This window comes from Halichoerus grypus, chromosome 13 (genome assembly GCF_964656455.1).
Source record: "Halichoerus grypus chromosome 13, mHalGry1.hap1.1, whole genome shotgun sequence".
NCBI classification, from domain to species: Eukaryota; Metazoa; Chordata; class Mammalia; order Carnivora; family Phocidae; genus Halichoerus; species Halichoerus grypus.
The window spans coordinates 21,424,007-21,444,568 of record NC_135724.1 but is presented as its reverse complement, the minus strand read 5'-3'; the positions used below and the strand labels follow the sequence as shown (position 1 = coordinate 21,444,568).

The 20,562-nt window shown below is 36.4% G+C and overlaps 1 protein-coding gene across 2 annotated transcripts in view; it reads left to right on the top strand.

The window, feature by feature from the left end:
* DCC (DCC netrin 1 receptor) overlaps positions 1-20,562 on the top strand; it is a 1,153,179-nt gene that overhangs the window by 813,120 nt on the left and 319,497 nt on the right. For both annotated transcript variants that reach the window (XM_078060292.1, XM_078060291.1), the window contains exon 9: positions 2,882-3,036. In XM_078060292.1, coding sequence (XP_077916418.1) covers positions 2,882-3,036 — 155 coding nt within the window. The remainder of the gene's footprint in view (positions 1-2,881; positions 3,037-20,562) is intronic.

The following is a 20,562-nucleotide window of genomic DNA, read 5'->3' as shown; positions in this document are numbered from 1 at the left end:
GGTAATTGTGGAAAAACACACTGTATTTGCTTAAACTGTATTTTTTTCCAGATTGCTACCATAGAAGTATTTTCTAAAAATGCTTTGTCACACTTTATGTAATATGGAGGAAGCATCAATTGTTCATATCAATGAATATACTTTTTTTAATGACTACTATTAATTTGGAATACTTTTTGGAGGCTGATAGAGATTATGGGAACATAAAACTCTCTTCCTCATAATAAAATCCAGCATCCACTTTTATATGTGCGTGCTATTTTCATTATATGATCTTGGACATTCTTACATGGGCATACCCAGATTTTCTTGCCTCTTTTCCTCTGAAGGATGTCTGTTCAAGAAATTATGCCAGCATGTTCCAGAACATAGCTCTTTAGCTCAGTTTTTTAGTAGTATATGAATAAAGTCAATTATGAAGGTTGTCTTTCCTCATAGACACCCAAGAAGTTTGGTATGCAAATCTGACCTTCAATGACATCTATGTTGCTTATATGGCTAGAAAAGATATCACAGCAGGTGACAGATTCATCTCACAGTGGTTTCGAATGCCTAGAATCCCTTCTACTCCTTTGGAAACTTATGTCTTCTACCCAAAGTGCCCATGATCCAAATAGGCCCCACAATTGTTGCGTGATATCAATACTGTGTTTAAAGGATGAAGCCCCAGGTTCCATTTTTAACTCTGCTATCCACTAACTCTGAGTCCTTTGGGAAAAAAAAAAAAAAATAATGCTGTTTTTCCAAAGTACACTTTTGCATCTGTAAAATGATGATAAAATCACCCTATCTATATAAAAGGGCTCCATGAGGCAATGTATCTCAAAGTTCTTCTGCTAAAGAAAAATAAGATGCAAAAATCCATATATCCATAAGACATGCAATCTGATTATGAGGATTTTCTTTTACAAAGCAATTTGTTGGCCTAAATAATCTTAGGTGGGTAGAATAGCAGTGTGGTAAGTGGTATGTGGGAGCATTATCTGATGTCTTACCCCTACCTACTTTCAGTTACTGTTGAATCCCACCCAGACCCTGCCCCCCACCTCCCCATTGTAAGTCACAGTTCAGCCTTGAGGCAACTTAACAGAGCACTCCTAAAGAAATACCTAAACCTTAGGCTATATTAAGATTCATACAGGGTATTTGTTTGACTGGCTTTTATTGTGGTAAATATATATAACATGGTATTTACAGTTTTAACCATTTTTAAGTGTGGTATACTTCATACTATGGTATAAAGTGCATTCAAAGAACTATCACCACTCTCTATCTCCAAAACTTTTTCATCTTCCCCAATTGAAACTCTGTACCCACTGAATAACTTCCTCTTCCTCTCTCCCCCTAGACTCTGGTAACCACTCAGGGTATATATTTTAATTATTAGTAGTACTGGATAAAATAACACTAACTGCTATAACAAACAAAACCTAAAATTCATAATGACTCAAAACTGTTTGATTCTATAAAGTAGAAAAGGGATGTTCCTGATTGCCAGGCAGTTCTTCTCCCAGCTCTTCTCCAGAATTCTTGCAAATTTTGACTCCTCTATTATCAATATATGGCTCCCAAAGTAGCCATGCTTGCCTACCCCAAGCTCATGGGTGAAGGAAGAGAACACAGAGGTAACCATGTGTGCAGTTTTTCTAGGCCATGCCTGGAATCAGCACATGATGTGTACACTCAAACTCACTGGGTAGACTGAGTCACATGGCTTCATCTAGACCTCATAGGAAATCCTGTCTAGCATGTGAAGAAGAAGAAATGGGTTTGAGAATGAATCAGCCAGTCTCTGTCATATCCATCAAATTCACATTGCACGCATGCCCAAGAATCACCAATAATGCCCTTAAAACTTTGTCTTTATTTTTCTCTTTGGAAACCTGCTTTGCCCTGACAGAAAACTGGGTTTCATTTTAAATATCTCCCCAGACAAAATAAAACCAAATGGCAAAATTAAAATGTACATACAATCCCACTAAGGTGCAAGAGATTACTATCTAGAAATAGAAAACTTAAGAAACAATTGAGTAGCTTAGAAGTTCCTTCTTCGCCTGCCAGTCAATTATATGACACCAAGGGGGCTACGAGTATCTACAATCATGTGTATTCTTAAATAATACTTTAGGAGTTATTGTTTCTTATATATTAGCATCTATTATCAGTAGAGCTTGCCCTATCTTAATATGTACTACAAATTGCACCAGGATCAGCAAAGTAATTCATTGGTCTGGAACCACTGAGGAAGCTTTTGGTTGAGAAATGAAATGGATACACGTAGATGTGGCTTGAAGAACAAGGCAAGTAGACATGTGTTGCAGTTTCTCCTCACGTAGAAAGGAATCTACCCTCCTTCACTAATTGCACTTAACTTAACCACAGGAGCTCAAGCTCCATGCGCATCAGCACTTAGCATCTGCCTTTTCCTTTCATACAATGAGAGAAAATGCATAAATGGATTTGTTGGCAATACTGACAAAGACCGATTTGTGGAATAATTGAAACCTTGATTTCTGTCATTAGCCGGATGTTTACAAAATGCATCTTCCTGTCTACATTCCAGATGTTTCTTCTTATTTTAATAGCTCTTTGTCATGAGTTTTGAATTCTAAATTGTAAAGTGTTGAGGGAAAAGACTATTGTTTGCAAGTTTCATGGGAATGGCATAAACTTGAGCTCCCCCCAAACCCTGCAGTATTTATGTGTAGATCCTTCCAGTTTGCTTCTCATAGTAAACCTTAGAGGCCTTGATTTACAGCAGAGTCAGCATGAAATGAGTAAGCAAACCTTAGTCCACCTCACTGCTTTGGCACGTTAAATAAAGGTTTGGCTAAAAGTATTGATGTTAGAATAATCTTTCCCTGAACCTTTTACTTCCCAGGGAACGAGCATTGAACACATCCCAGCCTGGGGCCCTTCAGCTTACTGTGGGAAACCTGAAGCCAGAAGCCATGTACACCTTCCGAGTTGTGGCCTACAATGAGTGGGGACCAGGGGAGAGTTCTCAACCCATCAAAGTGGCCACTCAGCCTGAATGTGAGTATAAACATAGAAGGACACATTTAGAAAGTATTTCTTTTTGCTGGCAATATCCTTGAATCCTGTCATAAAAATTAAGGTGACAAAATGGAAGGAATATTTCTGAAAGCAACATATTTAACTTGAGCATTTTTAAAGGTAAGATAACTTTTTAAAAAAATGGCCTCCCCACTTAGGCCATAATGGCAAATTAACAACTAGAAAGGTCTAATCTATCCATCCGGTCTCCATGTTCACTTCCTAAGTGATTGACTTACTCTGCCAGCCAGGCCTTTATCATCAGCATCAGGTTTCATCCTCCTCCACTCGCTTTTTGGGTTTCCTAAGTTTGTCTATAAAGAACACCAAAGGTGAAAGAACAAGCACCTAGGACTTCCAAATACAGGGACTCGTTAAAGAACTTAAACATGCACTGGAAACCCTAAAGGAAATTCCAAAAGCCAAACTCGACTCAAGAAATGTAAAGAGGCTGTACATTTGAAAGATATCTACCTTGTACAATTTTGGGGGTTTTTTTCCTACAATTTTTAATGTTATTTGAAAAGATTGATTACTGATGAGCAGTTTGCCAGCTTTATTTTGTTAAAAAGTTAAAAAGTTATAATCTAATGCCTAAATGAAGTGACTACCTATAACAAACTACATTATTTAGACACCTAGTTGTATCTACTCCTTTTTCTTTTTATTAATGATACTATTCTGCTTGGATTCCTGTTCATTTTATTTAAAACCATGTTTCATTTTATAATCATTTCATATGCTTTTGGAAGAAGGTGAAGTAGAAATTAGAAATATTTTAATTGGTAAATATGAGGAAATAATCTTTGCATTATGTCACGGCTTGAGTGTTTTATTTTATTTAAAGATCTTATTTATTTGAGAGAGAGTGTGTGTGTGAGTGTGTGTGTGTGTGTGTGTGTGTGTGTGTGTGTGCATGAGTGGGGGGAGGGGCAGAGGGAGAAGGAGAAGCAGACACCCCCCTGAGTCTATGCTGGGCTTGATCCCAGGACCCTGAGATTATGACCTGAGCTGAAGTCAGACACGTAACCAACTGAGCCACCCAGGTGCCCCTACTTCTTGGGTATTTTAAATCAGCATGTTGAAGAAGAGAGAGCAGTAACCCTCTGGTAGGTAGTCTGGGTGCTGGTATCATGTTCTATATTTGGCAAAATCTACATTTTTTTCCACTTAGCCAAGGCTATAAAGAAAAGATGATAAGAAATTGGAATTAAATATTTATTAGGGGTGGGGAGATACCTAAGCTGTACAAATCTTAGTAATATTTGCCTCACGGAAATAAAACCTCAGATAGCATCTTTAAAAACATAGTAATGCGCAGGTTTCAGATAACGTTTAGGAAATACAGGCTCCCATGCAGGACCCAGAAGCTACAGCAGGGCATTAAGCCCTATTCCATGCAGGACTTTGCACAACATCACTGGTTGTTATGCCCATGAATGAGGCTGGTTCTACTTCCAAGTTTCTGTTCTTGAGAATGTTTTTAAATGTTTAGATTTAAATCACTAAATAATGCCAACTTCCACTTCACAATGTCTATGTTTTAGTCATTAGTTTCTTCATTGACTTACTCTTAATAGATCATATAGAGAGAGAATCAATAACTTTTATGAATATTTGGTATTTATAATTAACAAAGTTAAATCAAAATTAAATCAAAATACATATTTTTAAATGGTATATGCCATGTTGTATGTCAACTGACAATTAAAAAACTCATCAAAAATTCTCTAAAGGGGATGGAACTGGAGGGTATTATGCTAAGTGAGGTAAGTCAATCAGAGAAAGACAATTATATGGTTTCACTCATATGTGGAATATAAGAAATAGTGCAGAGGACAATAGGGGAAGGGAGGGAAAACTGAATGGGAAGAAATCAGAGAGAGACAAACTATGGGAGACTCTTGACTCCGGGAAACAAACTGAGGGTTGTGGCAAAGGAGGTGGGTGGTGGGTTAGGGTAACTAGGTGATGGGCATTAAGGAGGGCACATGATGTGATGAGCACTGGGTGTTATGCGCAATTGATGAATCATTGAACATTGTATCAAAACTAATCGTGTACTATATGTTGGCTAATTGAATTTAAATTTTAAAAAAAGAAAAAATTCTCTAAAGGAGAACCTCATTCAATTTTCTAGTGGTAGAACTTAAACTTTAAAAGTATGTTCATTTTCAAAAGATCCAATTTCTATGAATTATCTGAATTTTTCACTTCCTAATCTTAATGTTATCCCTAGAGTTGTTTTAGTGTACATTTCAAGGCTGACTGGCCATGATTACATTCTGGTAAAAACCCTAAGTAGTCAGCCTTGTTTTCTAAGACTGAGCATCATTATTTTTTCTTCTATCAATTCTATTGTTTCTAAGTCTCTAGCTTAAAAAATCAATTTCCAGAGGGTTTTTCTTTTTTAAATTCACTTTCTTTTATGCCAACTTTTTGAAGCCAAAGAAAGGACAAGAAAGTATTTTTCATTTGACACCAGCTAAAAATAATACCTCATTTCATGAAAATATTACTCATCATATAACATTTTCTGCCATATTTAGTATCATTAATAAAAAGAAAATCAGACAGTGATTATTGGTATCATGCATATGGTCTTAACTTATTAAAAAAAAAACAATGCCATAATTCAATTTAGAAGTATGTTTAATGAACATCTGCTATGTTCCCAATACTGTTCCCTGCCATCTGAGGCACGTTAGAAAAGCATATGTGTGTAATGAAATAATAGCACTTACAGATCTCAAGAGCTTCTAGAGGAAGCAAATATTCTAAATGTTTAACAATAATAAAACAAGTAGAGTAAGGGAACTTGTAACAAGTTGTTAAGTGAAATATTACCATCTTAATCATGGATGTACATGTGGGCCCATTACCTGTGATGGCTGAGGCATAGTGTCTAGTTATTTTTGTGTGCCTCAATCACATTGTGTCTGCCTCCTCAAATAAGTGTATTTCAAAGACCTTTGTATGTCTTCCATCCTCATTCAGAGAGTAGTCTGAGAATTTGTGCGGAGGACCTCACTGGGTGCTGGTCTCTGTAAGCATTTACTTTGCTTAGAAATTAGCATAAATGATCATAAAACTAAATGCCTGACTGAATAAAGCACACTGCTTCTTAGTACTGCTGTCTCATATAAGTTATCTTTTCCCCAAAAAATGAAATGTAGAATTTTTCTGCTTTAGTAACATGAAGGAGCTTTGAATTTTTTTTTTCATTAAGGGCAGTGATAATGGCCTTAGAATTCTAACCATACTTTGGCCTTTAGTAATAGCACTGTTTTATTAAATCACTTCTGTTCTTACCACTGTATGGAGTAAGAATTCTTTCCTTTGCAAGCCATTGTTTACTTGGATGGTGACCTGATTCTGTTTTGTTGAGAATTACATTGGATAATTCACCTCTTACTTGGTAGATAGGTAGATAAAAATAAATCAGCCTAGATAAACAGTACATTCAGAATATCCTTTAGATGTGCAAAACAGTTAGCCAACTCCTTCAATTCATTTAGATTAAGAATATTGTGTAACTCACTTGCTGTCTTTATTACAGACATTAGGATAAATAAATTATGTTATCATGACTAATAGGTACTGCATGTATATTTTATCTTCTGTTGTTAACACAAAATGCCATTTTGGCAATTTAAAATATGTCTAGGATAAGGAACACTTCATCTTCTTCAAGCCTCCTCAATAGAATACCAATTTCTGAGGAAGATGGAACATCCTAGAGATCCTGTGCTTCATTTCCTCTCCTCTCCTCTCCTCTCTTCCCCTTCCCTTCGCTTTCTCCCTTCATCTTGCTTCGCCCTTTCTTCCCCTCCCCCCCCCCCAACTAAGCCTACTGTTCTTTGTTTTTATAGGAAGTTCAAAGACTGATTTTATTATTTGGCTGGAATTTCAGAATTTAGAGGCAAGGGGTGGGGGGAAGGGGACATTTCTATCTTTATTTCTTTCCCTGACAAAATGATCTTATCTTTTGAAAATGTGTCTCATCTGGGTATGTGTTCAGTTGCTCCTTTTATCACTGTTTTTCCAAATATGATGTAGTAATTGTACACTAAAATTACATAGCTTTTATACAAATTGAATTTCAAGTTTTCCATAATATTTGAAAATATCAACTCTATTATAAAAACCATATTCTCAAGGAATAAACACTAATGGAAAATATGTCTGAAATATAAATCAGCCAGCAACTGTTTCTAAAAGTGCATACATTTTGTAGTAATCATTTAAAGAGATCAACAGCCCAAGATCCAGTTTATGAAATAATCACCCAGAATAGAAAAGCTTGATTTATAGGAAGGTTTATGTCCCCTGATTATATCTTCCTTTTGCTAAACCCTTGCTTCTTTCCCCTGCCTTTATGGTGTATAATTTCTCCACTGTGTTATCAGCCAGATTTAAGCCCCTGCCTGCTTAAGACTTGTCTAATCTTTTCATACCACATGTGGAGAGTTTTTGAATTATTATTTGGGGTCTTTTAAGATGCTTTTAAGTCAGTTTAATCGTGAAGGATGCTAAAATGGACCACATACTGGCTGGAGGCTTCAGTTAGAATGGGAAGCCTATTTGCTAGACCACAACCCAATTATCCACAAAACCCTTTTATATTTGAGTTATGAGTAATATTCTTAGTCCATTATATTTACACTGAAAAGATGAGTGAAAACTACCCCCCAAGTTGAGTCACTTTAGAATATAGTATCTAGAGGAATAGGCATATTTGCTTTTTCCCTCCTTCCTTGGAGATTATATATATAATTCATTCATTCATTCATTCATTCATTCTAATAGGGCTCTACTTGTATAGTTGTTATGGAGGGAACTGATAAGTCTCTGAACATTCTCTGTCCAAACATTACTACCTGCATCCTAGGTCAAGTTTCTTAATCCTTGAAACCTCAGTTTCCCCAACTATAAATTGGAGATATGATTTATTCCTCCTCTTCTTAGGTTGTGAAGAAGAAATGTGATAGCATATGGGAAGCTCTTGAATCTTATCTGGCATCTAGTAGGCAGTCAATAGAGAGAAACTCCCTACCGCAACAGGATCAAATGGAAACATAATCCCAATTGCCTTGCACTTACAAACGAAGTGGGATACTCAGTAGGTAATAAGGCTAATATAATACCTTATTGATAGTTTGGAACTGGCTCAATTACTATACAATCAGTCATTTATATATTTTATTACTTTTCCCCTAATTACCCTCTGCCTGTAATTTACCAGGCTATTATAGACCGGTTTGTCCTCTAATTTTGCCCAATATACATCTTTGCATCCCTAACTAAATTTTGAGGTCTTAAGATCAGAAAATACTATTATCCCATAAAATGTGTCACAACATTGCCATTTTATGAATAGTTGGTTGCTTAAAGTTTGCTGGTAGAATCCAATCCATACTTAATATATGGCTGAGATAAAAAATATCAGTTCTATTTATTTCATCATGCATCTATAAATTAAGCAAACTAAGTAAATCATAGTACTGTCTAGCTCATTTATTTTATCATGTGAGCTGGTTTTCAATGATTAAGTGCACTGTGTAGTGATCTGAGTAAATATTTGGGATGACTGTGGTGGGAAAGTTGACCATGAACCAATGAACAATGCTTCAGTTGCATGGTCATGTGCATGACTGTAGGTTAATCATAGAAAGAAATAACGATAAGTACTGACATTCCATCTTTTCTTGGTAGTATACAAATGCTAAGGCAATTTAAAAGGTCTTTCATTGCAAAACATGCTTTTAGGTATACAAATACAAGATGAGAGACATTAAAGGCTTATGGTTTGGCATCCTCAGCAACAGAAGACTTAAGTAATCCATTTGGATTTAATGTCCAATTAGGTGAGGTATTATGTCTTTTATAATGAAATATAGTAGTGGAAGAATTAGAGGTAGACTTGGGAGGATGGGTTGTTCAATCACACTAGAAGAGTTCAAAGCAAATGCAAGTCACCCTGTAGTTCATTCATGCATTTATTCATTCAATCAAAGATGATTCTTTTGTGCTAAGTTCTAGTCCTTCACTGTCCAGTATAGTAACTATTAGTCACATGTGTTTATTTAAGTTCATGTGCATTGAAGTAAAAAAAAAAAAAAATTCAAAATTCAGGCACATTAGCCATATTTCAACTGTTAGGTAGCATTTAAAATTTAAATAAATTTGAAAACTAAAAATTCAATTCCTCAGCCTCATTAGCCACATTTCAATGGTTTATATATGCTATTGGCTACCACGTGGGATGGCACAGAGAACATTTCCATTATTGCAAACAGTTCTATTGGACACCATTAATCTAGACACTAATCTAGTACATGAGGATACAAAAGCAAGTCAGACATTATTCTGGCTTTCAAGGACTAATGGTCTAGTGGCAACTACTTTAAACAGACCATTAAAAACATTTAACAGATTAATCCTCTTTGAATGTTGAAAAAATAATTATGCATTGAATTAATATAAAAGATTTATTTTTAAAAGCCCACAGAATCTAGATCTGAATATATTCTCTGGTTCGTTACTTAAAGGTCTCTAAATATTTTCTCAGGTTAAAAAATGTAAGTATCTTTCAAAGCACAATTAAAGATGAAGGACAAAGATTACCTATTGCTTGAGTTCAACAGTGGGACAGTTTAAGTTCCATTCACCCAAAAGCTTCTGTTGGCTCAGTGTTATTTTCTTTTACTCTAAGCACAAAGCATAATTCAAGACTCTTCCACTCATATAACCAAACATCTAGAGAATATATCTGCTTGGTGAGAAATTATATAGAAATTATAATATCTATATTATATAGATAGGTAATACCTATAGATAGATATAATATATAATAATATCTATAATATAGAGCGATATTAGAGAGTACAAAGAAAAAGGACATGGAAATATAATAACAATGAGAAGTTTTTGAGAAAAGTGGGTATCCAGCCTGGGATAAAGAGGGTTCCCCTAAAGATAAGTTGATTTTGGGTTTAATTGCCTAGTTTGTTTATATACCCTACTAAAAATGAAAGTAGGTTGCTTGCTAAACTGAATTAGAGCAAACTGGAGCTTGAGCATCTTTAGGGATATTGTCATCATGCTGGGGAAGCCAAATAAAACTCTCCTCCAAAGATAAAACAGCTGAGCTGAGCGTTTTTATGGAACTCCTTCAGTTATATCTGATTCTGTGAAGAGCTGGTGAATGTGGCTAGTGAAAAATAAAGACAGAAAGAGAGTATGCTATTTTTACACATTTGTATTTGTACCTTTTCTTATCTTGAGAGGCGTTTTTAATCTATGCAGTTTATAAAAGCATTTATTGAGCACTTACTATGTGCCCAGTCCTCTATAAGGTAGAAAATAAAATAAGATGGACAGAATAATACCAAAAAAAATAGGGATGAAATTTTTGATGAAAATATATCTGTAAGATACATTGTTCTATATCATACTGTGGGATCAAATTATTTCCTCTTTTTTTAAGCCTAAAGTTACAGTTAAAAAGTATTAGTGTATAAATACTATATAATTTAGTGCATTTATATGTTATGTTATTATAACACATAACATTATATGTTATATATAACACATAGGCTATTTAATACACATATATGTTATACACACATATATATGTTGTGTTTTAGTGTGCAATATTAATGTATTTTAGAAAGGATCTCAAGAAACTTATGGGTGACCAACCTGATATGATACCCAACCAAAATTAAATCACTTCACTATTTTTTGGATTCTTTTTGCTGTGGCTTGTATTCTGCCTGCTGTAATATATGATAAATCTTATGTGCTACACGAAAAGGCAATAATATGACTACTGTTCTCTAACCCCAATGTTCCTGCATTATTATATTGTTTTGATAAAGATATTATTTCTACTTTGTAAGAAGATACCTAGGGAAAAGAACCCCATAACAGGTCCCTATTCTATGAAAACTGTTTTCTGTCTCAGCCCAACCTTCCCACACCTTGGGATACCCCAAATCACATCCAATATAGGAGTTGAGTTGGGCCATAATTTCTGGTTACAGGATATTTGACAGGTACAGGGGATTGCCATGGATTGAAATTGAAAGATTTTGAGGTGATAACACATAATTACTGTGTTTGATTGTAGCTGTTAAAAGCGGAGTCAAGATGTTGCCCATCCATGTTCAGGAGGAAATGATCATGGAGTTTGTATCAACTGGAAGTTAAGCAGTAGAACTCTGAGCCTATGGTTAATGCAAGTAACTTTTTAATTACCACCTTTTTTAAATCCATAATTGGTGTTCCAGGTCTTCTAAATGGAAGGAGAGTGAAAGGTGATTAAGAACAATAATTCAGAAGTCAGACTGGTTTTGAATTCTGGCTTTTTCACTTACTAGCTAACTGGGTCTGCTAAACCACCGTTTCCTCAGACATAAAAGAGAGACATCTTGCAGGAATGTTATAAAGCTTAAAAGAAAATCTGTAAAATGGATCACAATACATCGTCAAAAGATTATTCAGAAGATTAAGTTAGATGATTAGTGTAAAATACTTAGCTGATCCTGGTACTTTGCCAATCCTCATTAAGGGTAGTTCTTATAATCATGCATTCCTCCATTGCTGGATTCTAATTATTCCTCATATAATCATGTTCTTTAACACTGCACATAATTTGTTCATTTCTATCTCTGTGCTTTTCATGTGTGTTTGAAATGATCTCCTTTTTTCTTTAGGCTATTTCATAAGTCTCTTCTATTTCTATTTTAAGATTTTACTTAAGATTTCTAAGAGCAGAAAGCCTACTCAAGCTAAGTCACCACATGGATCAGTCTCTTAGCCTGCATAATCTCATTTTTCACTCTCCAGATTTGTTTGAACTTTATCATGCCATTCATTCATTCGTTCATTCATTCAACAAATATTCATTGTGTGCCCACAGTGAGCTACCCTGTATTATCCAGTACTGGCAATTCAGCAGTAAAAAAGAAAGACAAAATACTTATCCTCATGGGGTATTTAGTTTGGTGATGGGAAGATACAATAAACAAACAAAAATACAGCTTGCAAAAGAATAAAACAGCTTATGGGGATATAGAATGAGGAGGATGGAGATGATTCTAGAAAGAAAGAAAGGGCATTTAAGGGGACATCTGAATGAATTTGGAGGGATGCCAGCAAAGATCTTGGGTGGAGACATTCCAGGCAGACACAAAAGCAAGTGCCCTGACCCTGGAGAGGAAGCACAAGAAGACCACCCACCATGCTGCAGGAAAGCAAGGGAGAGGGAGAACGGGAGACAAGGGCTGACAGGTGGTAGGGCCCAGCCAGGAAAAGCTTGGAAGCCACAGTAAGGAAAGTAGATTTAATCCTCAGTGCAGAGGTATCTGTGCAGGAGGGAGTAATATAATCTAATTTTCCTTTTTAAAGTGGGAGTGAGACCAGAGAGGGGGCTAATGTAGTAGTTTAGTCAAGAGATGTTGAAAGCTCAAGTTTTGGCTCTAGATTCAGGACACCTTTGGAAAGTAGGGACAAGTCTTGCTACAGGGTGTGGGATGGGAGAGAAGACAGGAGTCAAATTTACTCTTAGGTTTTTGACCTCAGAAGCTAGGTGAATCATGGGGCCGCTTGTTGGGATCAGAAGACTGGGGAAGGAGCTGGCTTGGAGGGCGTATGGGACAAATCAAGAATTATTTCTTGACACATTAGGTTTGAATATTAAATGCGTGCAGGTTTTATTTTCTAATTAGACTGCATTTGAGGAAGGTGCCTAGTATTTTGAATATAAAAATAAGAGAAAATGCCACATACTGCTAGGCCAATGGCCAAATGCAATGTGGTATTTAGCTTCTAATAGTGGCAAAGCTGAACAATTGTTGGAAAAACATGGAAGAATTCCCCATGCTGTAAACATGTGCCCAAATATCCCTAATGAATGCACTACAGGGATATGCACACTGCCATGCACAGCAAACATTCATAAATTTGTCCATAATAGAGAAGCTTCCTTCTCAGAAAGCCTCCCTACAGACCAGTGAAGTATAATTTGATGTGGCTGCTACCAGCAAGAAGTGCCTAAAAGGAGCCTCTGATCTGCAGCCCAGTCTCCCAGCTGCCAAGATTTTCTGAGGAACCGATCCAAAAGGGACAAGTTAGTGCCAAAATAAATGTTATCCCAGAACCAGCTTGTTTTCTGACATGTACTTTGCCTGTGTTCACTAAACAGGAGATTGGATTCTAATGGGATGTCTGTTCACAGAAGATCCAGAGGTTGAGTCACCTTATCACTCTGAGACTGCGTTGGAATTTTACCAGCAGAAGCTGGGTTTAGGCCCGAGTGGCGACCACAGAATTAAGGAGGAATTTGCCTTTTGTCTTCCAACATCCCTTTTCTTTATCCTTTTCTCTGTCTGGGAGGGTCTATCTCATTACCTCAGAGCACCCAGAGTCTAAAACATTTATCCAATGATCTGAAACATAATGTTGAAACCATATAGTAACTTTGACATTGTTGATCCCAATGATGGAATTTTGCAAAGAGTAAACTGGAATTCAGAGAGTTGAGACCAGTCCCAGGTGGGCCAGAGCACTGGTGGCTTCAGTAGGACTGTGTCTAGATTCCTGACCCAGGGTTTTTATGTTAAACAACTCTGCTGGCAAAAATTGTGTGTTTGCTTTTGTTTATGCTTTTTATTTTCTGAAAATGGATACAACACTAAACCAATAAGCAAAAGACATGGGTTCAAGATTGACGTGATCTCTATATCCTGCCGTATATTTTTGAGAAAATCACTTACTTTATTTATTTATTTTTTTTTTTAAGTAGGCTTCATGTTCAGCATGGAGCCCAGTCTGGGGCTTGAACTCATGACCCTGAGATCAAGACCTGAGCTGAGATCAGAGTCAGCTGTTTAACCCCCTGAGCTACCCAGGCACCCCATCACTTACTTATTCTGATTCTCAATTTCTTCTTATAAAATAGGGATCATATTGGCTGTATTACTTTCTTAGGCCTGTTATGACAAAGTGCCACAAATTAGGTTGTTTAAAACAACAGAAATTTATTCTCTTGACAGTTCTGGAGACTAGAAATCTGTAATAAAGGTGTTAGCAGAGCCATGCTCCCTCTGTAAGTTTTAGAGAAAAATCCTTCCTAGCTGCTGACAGTTTTTGGCAGTCCTTCTCCCATGTCCATTTCCCTGTGTCTCTTTTCCTCTTTTTATAAGAACACCCGTCACACTGGATTTAGAGCCCACCCCAACACAGTATGACTTCATTTGATTTAACTAATTGTATCTGCAAAGGCCTTTCTGGGGACACATGAATTTTCAGGGGATACTATCCAAGCCACTACATATGCACTGCCCTACAAACCCCAGAGATTGTTAATAAGATTCCAAGTAATCTGAGTGAGGACTGAGCAAACTCTGAAGTATATGTATATACACACACACTCTTAATTAGTGAATAAGTTACATTTTTCATTAAAAAAATAATAATCTCAGTCATTATCTCTCAAGCAGAGAAGTACTAAGAAACATCCTTAGTTTCCTTAAAATCATACTTGATTATGCTCCTACCTTCTTCCTTTCTGCAGAATTCTAATCCTGCCTTGTAGGCTGTGGGACATAGTGTTTTCTGAATATTAAGGACCGCAAACCACTCAGGTCGCCCTAAAGGGACTAACAAGTGAAAGAATCATCTGGATAATGAAGTTTGCAGAAGCTGGCCGTGAGAACGGTTACCAACTGCATGCTCAGATTCCCAGGGTTTGATCTTCAGGTGATAAAAATCCCACGAGCATTTCCTCCTGAACAGTGATGGCAACATGTTGACTGTGATTTTAACAGCTACAACCTAAAGCAGCAGTTGTGTGTCATCACCTTAAAATCTTACATGTTCGGCCCATAGCAATCCCCTGTACCTGTGAAATATCCTGTGAGCAAGAATTCTGGCCCAAACCAACTCCCATGATAGAAATCATAAAGTTAAATGTGTCATACTTAACACTGTCAGAGTTTGGATTTGAACCTAGCATAACATTCCTGCCACAATACTAATGTGCCAGTGAGTGTGTGCGTGTGTGCGTGCATATGTGTGTGTGAGCGTGCATGCGTGTACAAACTAAGATTAACGATGATCATTTCAAGGCAATAGAAAAAATAATTAATTGAAAGGTAACTGCATTTTAACAATTCTTTAATGAGTTAAAATTCCTATTACTTCAAAAAACACAGCCATGATAGAATAATGTTTTTTTAAAAAATCCCAACATTATTGTGCTTAAGCCAATCTGAATGAGTTATGCTAACTCTACTGCTGAGGAACATGCTAGGTATATAATTTGTACTCCCTGTTATAAATCACTTACTTGATCTTAACCCTCAGTCTGCTGCCTTGATTCAAAATCTTATCCCACAACCTTGCAAGGAAATAAAAAATAATTATTATTACTTCCATTTTTCAGTGGGGCTAGTTGGCTTGTAGTTCGTGCAAGCTCTTCACAAAAATACTTAAGACTCCCAGAAATAACTTGCTGCTACCTCTGGTGTTATGTTTCATCATTTAATATATTTAACCACAAATAAAAATGTAATTATAGATTTAACGTATCACTGACTTATTTTAGATTATGCCAATAGCTTGATTAATTTTGTCACTTTAAATGTGTTTTATTCTATATCCTCTTACAATTTAATGTTCTTATAGTAATTTTGGCACTCTCTTTGGAAATACTGAAGTTTTCGTCCATTTCAATCCGTGAGTTCTTGAATTAACCTAGTAGCACTGCCTATATCTGCCATGTTCAATATGGTAGCTACTAGCCGTAAGTGGCTGTTAAGCACTTGAACCACGGCGTGCCCACATTGAGGTGTAAAGGTAAAGATAAACACTAGATGTTAAAGACTTAGTATGGAAAGAGTGTAAAATATCACATTAACAAAACTTATATTGCTTATAGTTTGAAATGATAATATTTTAGATATATTGGGTTAAACATTATTATTAAAATTAATTTTACTTATTTAATTTTTACTTTTTGAATGTGGCGACTAGAAAGTTTAAATTACTATAAGCATTCATGGCTCACATTATATTTATACTGAACAGTGATGACTTAGATGTATATACTCTTCTGTCTTACATCCAACTAGGAGGAAGTCAAGAAGGTGGCCAATGTGATATTAAGTTGAGTTTGGGAGTTACTGAAATACAGTGGTTAAATTTAACCCTCCTCGAAGAAATATTTCTTTTTTTTTTTTTTTTTTTTTTTAACCCTCCTCGAAGAAATATTTCTTAAAGTCTTACCTAAATAGCATTCATAGTTAACCATTATTTTCCTTATTTGACTCCACATTAATGGGCATCATAATCAATAGCCTTTGAATGTTTGAGTCAAAGGCATTTTTTTTCCTATTGGCCTGACACTTTATGGGACCAAAGAAAATAAAAGCAAAGGAAGTGGGGCTTGGGGAGAGAAAGGAAGCCCTTGATCCAGAGCAGCTCACCAGTGTCCCTGTGTTCAGTTTTACTTAAAGTCTTTGTCCAACTTGTGTGAGATGATTTACTGCTGAAGTCTATTTGTCTTCCTGCTGCTATCTCTGAGCAAGCCTAAATCTTCCATGTGGTTAATAAACTTCTTATCTTTTGAATACTGAAAATAAAATAAACTTAATCCTCAGGGTGGTTCAGTCAGCAGACCGGGAGCCTTTTAGATGCTTCTTAGAGATAGAGGACAGCTAGGTTTTCTGCCCTGTGGGATTATCAATCTTCCCCTCACATGCATGTATGTGTAAGGGTGTTAAAGGTGCTTCTCAGTGATAAATGTCAGTGGAATCGCAAAGTGAATATTAATTTCAGTATTGTCAAGGTCAGATGTGTACCCAGGTTCATTGTTATTGGCATTTTTATTGTTGCTGCTGTTAGGAAAGATATTTTATCTTGGGCTCTTTTTGCAAGAGTCAGGAGCGAAGGGGAACAAAATTCCTTAACATGCATCTACATTACTCAAAGAAAAGTGCCTTGGCACAGCCTGATCTGTTAATTGGGGTAATTATTTTGAGTGCCTTAAGAAAGATCAAAGTGTGGGTTTAGAGGAGCTAAGGAAGGTGGGAACAGAACAAACAGATGATCACAAAATCTTGAGACTAGCTTATGTACCTGAAAAGTGGCTCACTATGTATGTGGAAAAAGGAAGGAAAAAAATCAGGAGAAATAAATAAAGAAGAGAAAAAGTCTGTGATGAAGCCGTTCATTGAAGTCGGGTATGAAATTATCCAGCTAGGAGCTCAAGAAATTAAAAGAGAAATGAAGATGAAGAAAGATATTAGATTATGACTGTCCATCTGGGCATAAATAAGCCATTGGACATGTCTGTATAGAGTGAATTACCTCAAACCCCACAGTGGGTACCAGCACTGTGATATTCATCTGCCAACACACCACACCCACGCACCTGACTGGTCTAATTTTAGTCTAGTATTAATGATCTTAGTGAACACCACCAGAAACATCCAGCTATGCAAGTTAGAAATAGAGGAGTCACTCCTGCTGCCTCCATCCTCCTCACTGCTCTATCTCCAATACATCCGATGCTGCTGATTTTACCCTCCATATAGCTTTTGAATCCCTCCCACTACCATTGTTCTAATTCAAGCTGTTAATCGTTGTCTTTTGTACTATAGAATATTTTCCCAACTGGGCTCCCAATACCCACATTCACCCCCTTCAATTTATTCTTTATGTAACTGACAGAGTACAAAATGCTTAAACTCATCAATTCTGTTCTGATTCTTAGAATAAAAGATCAAAATCTTCCCAAGGCCTTTAAGATTTAGTATGGTCTCACCCCAGCAATCTCTCTCACCTCGTCTGAATCCCTCTTCTCCTGGTTCCTTGTGTACTGCAACCTTAGACTGTAAATTCTATGGAAGTTTTCACTGTTTACCCCATCAATTCTTCCAATGTCTGGCACACTGTAAAAAAATTACTTAATATTTATTGAGCACTTCCTTTGTGCCAGATGCTATTCATTAATTATTTATTATGAATCTCCACAACAAACACAGGGGGTAAGTATTAGTATTAACCCCATTTTAAGATAAGAAAAATTAAACTCAAAGATATTAAGTAGCTTGACCCCCACCACCTAGCCTGAGCAAGGGTACTGGATTTGAACCCAGGTCTTTCATTCTGGAGTCCATACTCTTTACTGTTAATTTCTCTCTCCAAAGCTTATTTATTTAAATGGGATCTATTGGCATCTTCTGAATCAGAGAAGCTCAGATCTCCGACTTCTGTGAAACCTATGTGTTAGGAGGATAGAGTTCTAAATTTCTTCCTTAACTTATGGTCCCTCCCAAAAGAGCCAGTTTACCCAAGGCAGTTCCTTATCTTTTAAAGCCTAGGAATAGATAAGCAATAAATCTCTTCCCCAAAGAGATAGTATCTTTTTAAGATGGGATCTTTTTGTGGTAATGTAGAGAAACCTGCTCACTTGACTATCTGAAAAAAGATTGCCACTTCCTCTTCTTGAGTAAATGGCAGCAGGGCTCTTTTATAAAAGCAATCTATACAAGTCATTTATTGCTCTATTAAAGCTACAAACATCAAATATTGATTCTTCCCATACTGACCATAATACAAACCAACTTTGAGAAAGGTTGCCGGGATTTAGTTACATTATCACCATGGGAAACACTCCAGGTTGCACACAAGCTAAGGACACCTGCTTCTCTGATGCAAATCTATTTATAGAGAACTGACATTTTTGGGTGCAGAAATACAATCCTGAAGTATATATGAGTCTCATATGAGTGTGAAGCAAGCAAGAGGTCTGTGCATGCCTTTCCGAGGAATTTCTGCTTGCAAATCTTCTGTAAGAATTAAACATAAATTTATGGTCTGTATAATAACAGTAAAAGTAACTCTATGTGGAGTATTTATGAGGAGGTTGAAAGGCTTAACTTTTAGGTATTATTATGACACAGCAAGCAAATCTCCACTCTCTTACCAGACACTCTCTTGGCCACATTTAATTTGTAAACATAATCATGATTCAGGACTCATGCTATACCTTACAACTATGGAGTGCTATGTTTCCTATTTCCCTTTCACATTCATCATTTCCTCGTGGTCTTCCAACTATCTTGAGTATTAAGAAGAACAAATATTCCTTCCTCCAATTATCTGATAAGGGAACCAGACTATGGAAAAGTTTAAGGGACTTGAGTCCAGGTAACAGTAATATTATCTACCATGTTATCTGGAACACTTGCTTCTCTATATAGCCTCATATAATCCTAGTTTAATCCTAGGATTTATTTCTATTATTTCTATTTAGAATTTCTATTATTTCTATTTTCCATTATTTCTATTTAAAATTTTTTTTTTTAAGATTTTATTTATTTATTTTACAGAGAGATAGAGAGAGCACAAGTAGGCAGAGTGGCAAGCAGAGGGAGAGAGAGAAGCAGACTCCCCGCTGAGCAGGGAGCCTCATGTGGGACTCAATCCCAGGACCCTGGGATCATGACTTGAGCAAAAGGCAGACACTTAACCAACTGAGCCACCCAGGCGCTCCCCCATCCCACCTTTTAAGAAAAACTTGTGTCATCTTTAATTTAGTTCACTTTGGAATTCTTCTCATTATCTTTACTTAGAGGCCTTATTGTCAGAAACCTTCCCCAAGCTATATAGCAGTTTTTCTATTTACCAGCTTGTAAATTCTATTGTGAAAAAGCTAATTTTAAGGCCATTACCCATCAAATTCATTCACACCCACGTATACTGATTCATCAGATTCCTTCTTCACACCTGAACTTCCTTGTCCTTCCTTTTTCCATCAGTGCAATTCTTTTTTTAAAATTATTTTATTTATTTGAGAGATAGAGAGAGTGTGAGAGCATGCCTGTGAGGGGAGGAGGTGCAGAGGGAGAGTAGACTCCTCGGAGCAGGGAGCCCTAGCTGGGCTTGATCTAGTGACCCTGAAGTCATGACCTGAGTGGAAATCAAGAGTCTGACGGCCAACTGACTGAGCCACACAGGCACCTCCATCAGTGCAATTCTTAATTGTTCTTCAAGAAACGTTTTTGACCAAATTCCCGTAACCATCCCTAATTACTATATACTTCATCAATAGATATATGTCTAGAATTCTTATATACTTCATTGTCTTCCCAGAGAGGTTTTAATCTTGGTTATATATGGTTTGTTGTTCATATCTAGGTGTTTCCTGTGGTGTCTTTTCTTTACTAAATTCCTTGAAAATTTCTACCGTAATAAAATATTTCACAATACTGAAGGTAGCACTGTATCCTAAACACATAAAAAGTATAATTAGACTTTAAAATCAGCTGGCACTTTTATCTAAAATGGAATGTAACACAATGGAAAGTAACTGAACCCAAGCTATTCTGGAAAAAGAAATTATAAGGGAAAAAAAAAGCCAGTGTGATTAAGTTTATATTACATCTAGCCTGCAGGAACATGGAAACTTAAGCACATTTGGCTAAAAATTTA